Source organism: Crocuta crocuta, unplaced genomic scaffold (assembly GCF_008692635.1).
Source record: "Crocuta crocuta isolate KB4526 unplaced genomic scaffold, BGI_CrCroc_1.0 scaffold334, whole genome shotgun sequence".
Classification (NCBI taxonomy): domain Eukaryota; kingdom Metazoa; phylum Chordata; class Mammalia; order Carnivora; family Hyaenidae; genus Crocuta; species Crocuta crocuta.
In genome coordinates, this window is record NW_027533260.1 from 703,722 (window position 1) to 705,157 (window position 1,436).

A 1,436-nucleotide genomic window follows, 5' to 3' on the forward strand; every position below is an offset into this window, starting at 1 on the left:
GGCAAGAGATGCGGGTGGCTGGGGCCACAGAGAGGGGGCAGCTTCACAAGATGTTTAAGTTAAAAAGGCTAAGGCATGGAAACAGAAGAGGAGGGGGAACTAAACACTTAGGTTTCTGGTTGAACAGATGGTGGTGCCTTTAGCAGAAAGCCTTGGGGAGGCACAGGCTTTCAAGAAGACATCAAGGAGTCTATGTGAGGGTGTCTTCTGCAGGCTGCAATGTCAGAGAGACTGCCAGAAATCCGCGGAGGGGTCTGGGCTTGCACCTAAAGCCCTTAGCACAGGCCCTTGCACTGTGACAGCTCTGCATATTACTGTCATTAGGGGCATGTTCACCCGGGCGTATTTGGGATATGCTGCCTCTCCTGCTACCTGCATTAGTACTGATCACCTTCAAAGAGAGCTGAAATATATTCTTTATTTTAGGGATGAAAACAGGGTAAGGAGGTAAGCAAATGATACCTTTGTTAGTTGCTCCTGAAGTACCATCGAAAGAATATCCTGGGGAAACAAGGAGGTGTTTGTGTTGGGGACGAGATATCGGGGTCCCGGAAGCCTGGGTCCCAAAGGTGGATAAGTCTGCACTCTTGGATCTGAGGCAGGAGGGGGCGGGGGGCCTGGACTCCTGGGTACGTACGAGGGGGCTGGACACTCAGGTCTGAGAAAGGAGAGCGGATGCTGGCACTCCGGGGTGTCGGGGACTCACCACGCCAGAAGGGTCGCACTGGCTGATGCGATGGCCGCGAGGGCCGCGAGCAGGAACTGGTTGCCCGGCGTCAGAGCTTCGGGCCTGGCCAGCAGCTCGCTCAGGCTTGGCCTCCATGGCTCCAACTCCGTCTCCCGCGGCTTCCAGCGCAGCACTTTCTGAAGGGAGACCTGGAGCTCGATCTCCCCACGCGGGGGCGCACTGGTCACTGCGGGGGCGCGCACGTCAGTCGGGCGCGCGCCCCCGCGCAGCCCCGCCCCCTCGGGCAGCCCCGCTCGCACCGTTAAGAAAGAAGTAGAGCCGCGCCACTGGGCGCTGGTCGTGCAGGATCGAGCAAGAGAACGTCCCGCTGTGCGTGGGCTGCACCGGCCGGATCCGCGCCAGGTATCCTTGGGCCCGCGGGATGTCTCGGAAGTAGGACTGGTCCTGCGTTCGGACCTGCGGGACGCCCGGGCTGAAGCGGCGGCAGGAGGGGAGCCCTGCCCAAACCCGGCTCAGGNCCACGCCTTCTCGAGCCTTGGTCCCACCCCTCGTCTATTATTAGCCGACTCCCCCTCCGCTTCAGGCCTCACCCCGCCCGCTGGGCGCTGTAGTCGTTCTCCGGCCTTAAATCCTTCCTTACACTTAAGCCACCTTCCCGAACCTTGACTCCACTTCTGCATCCTGGGACTGTCCCGTTGCACGAAGCGTGAATCTAGACCGAGCTCCCTCGAGTCCCACCCGCTGCGCT

General features: G+C 60.3%; 1 protein-coding gene across 5 annotated transcripts in view; it reads right to left on the reverse strand.

Annotated features, from left to right (window-relative positions):
• Positions 1–398: 398 nt before the first annotated feature.
• SPACA6 (sperm acrosome associated 6) overlaps positions 399–1,436 on the reverse strand; it is a 10,905-nt gene continuing 9,867 nt past the window's right edge. For 3 of the 5 annotated variants that reach the window (XM_077747274.1, XM_077747273.1, XM_077747269.1), the window contains exons 7-9: positions 988–1,144; positions 707–914; positions 399–501 (exon numbers count right to left, since the gene is read on the reverse strand). In XM_077747274.1, coding sequence (XP_077603400.1) covers positions 468–501; positions 707–914; positions 988–1,144 — 399 coding nt within the window. In that variant the 3' untranslated portion in view covers positions 399–467. The remainder of the gene's footprint in view (positions 502–706; positions 915–987; positions 1,145–1,436) is intronic. The other 2 variants (XM_077747271.1, XM_077747270.1) reach the window with 1 other exon arrangement.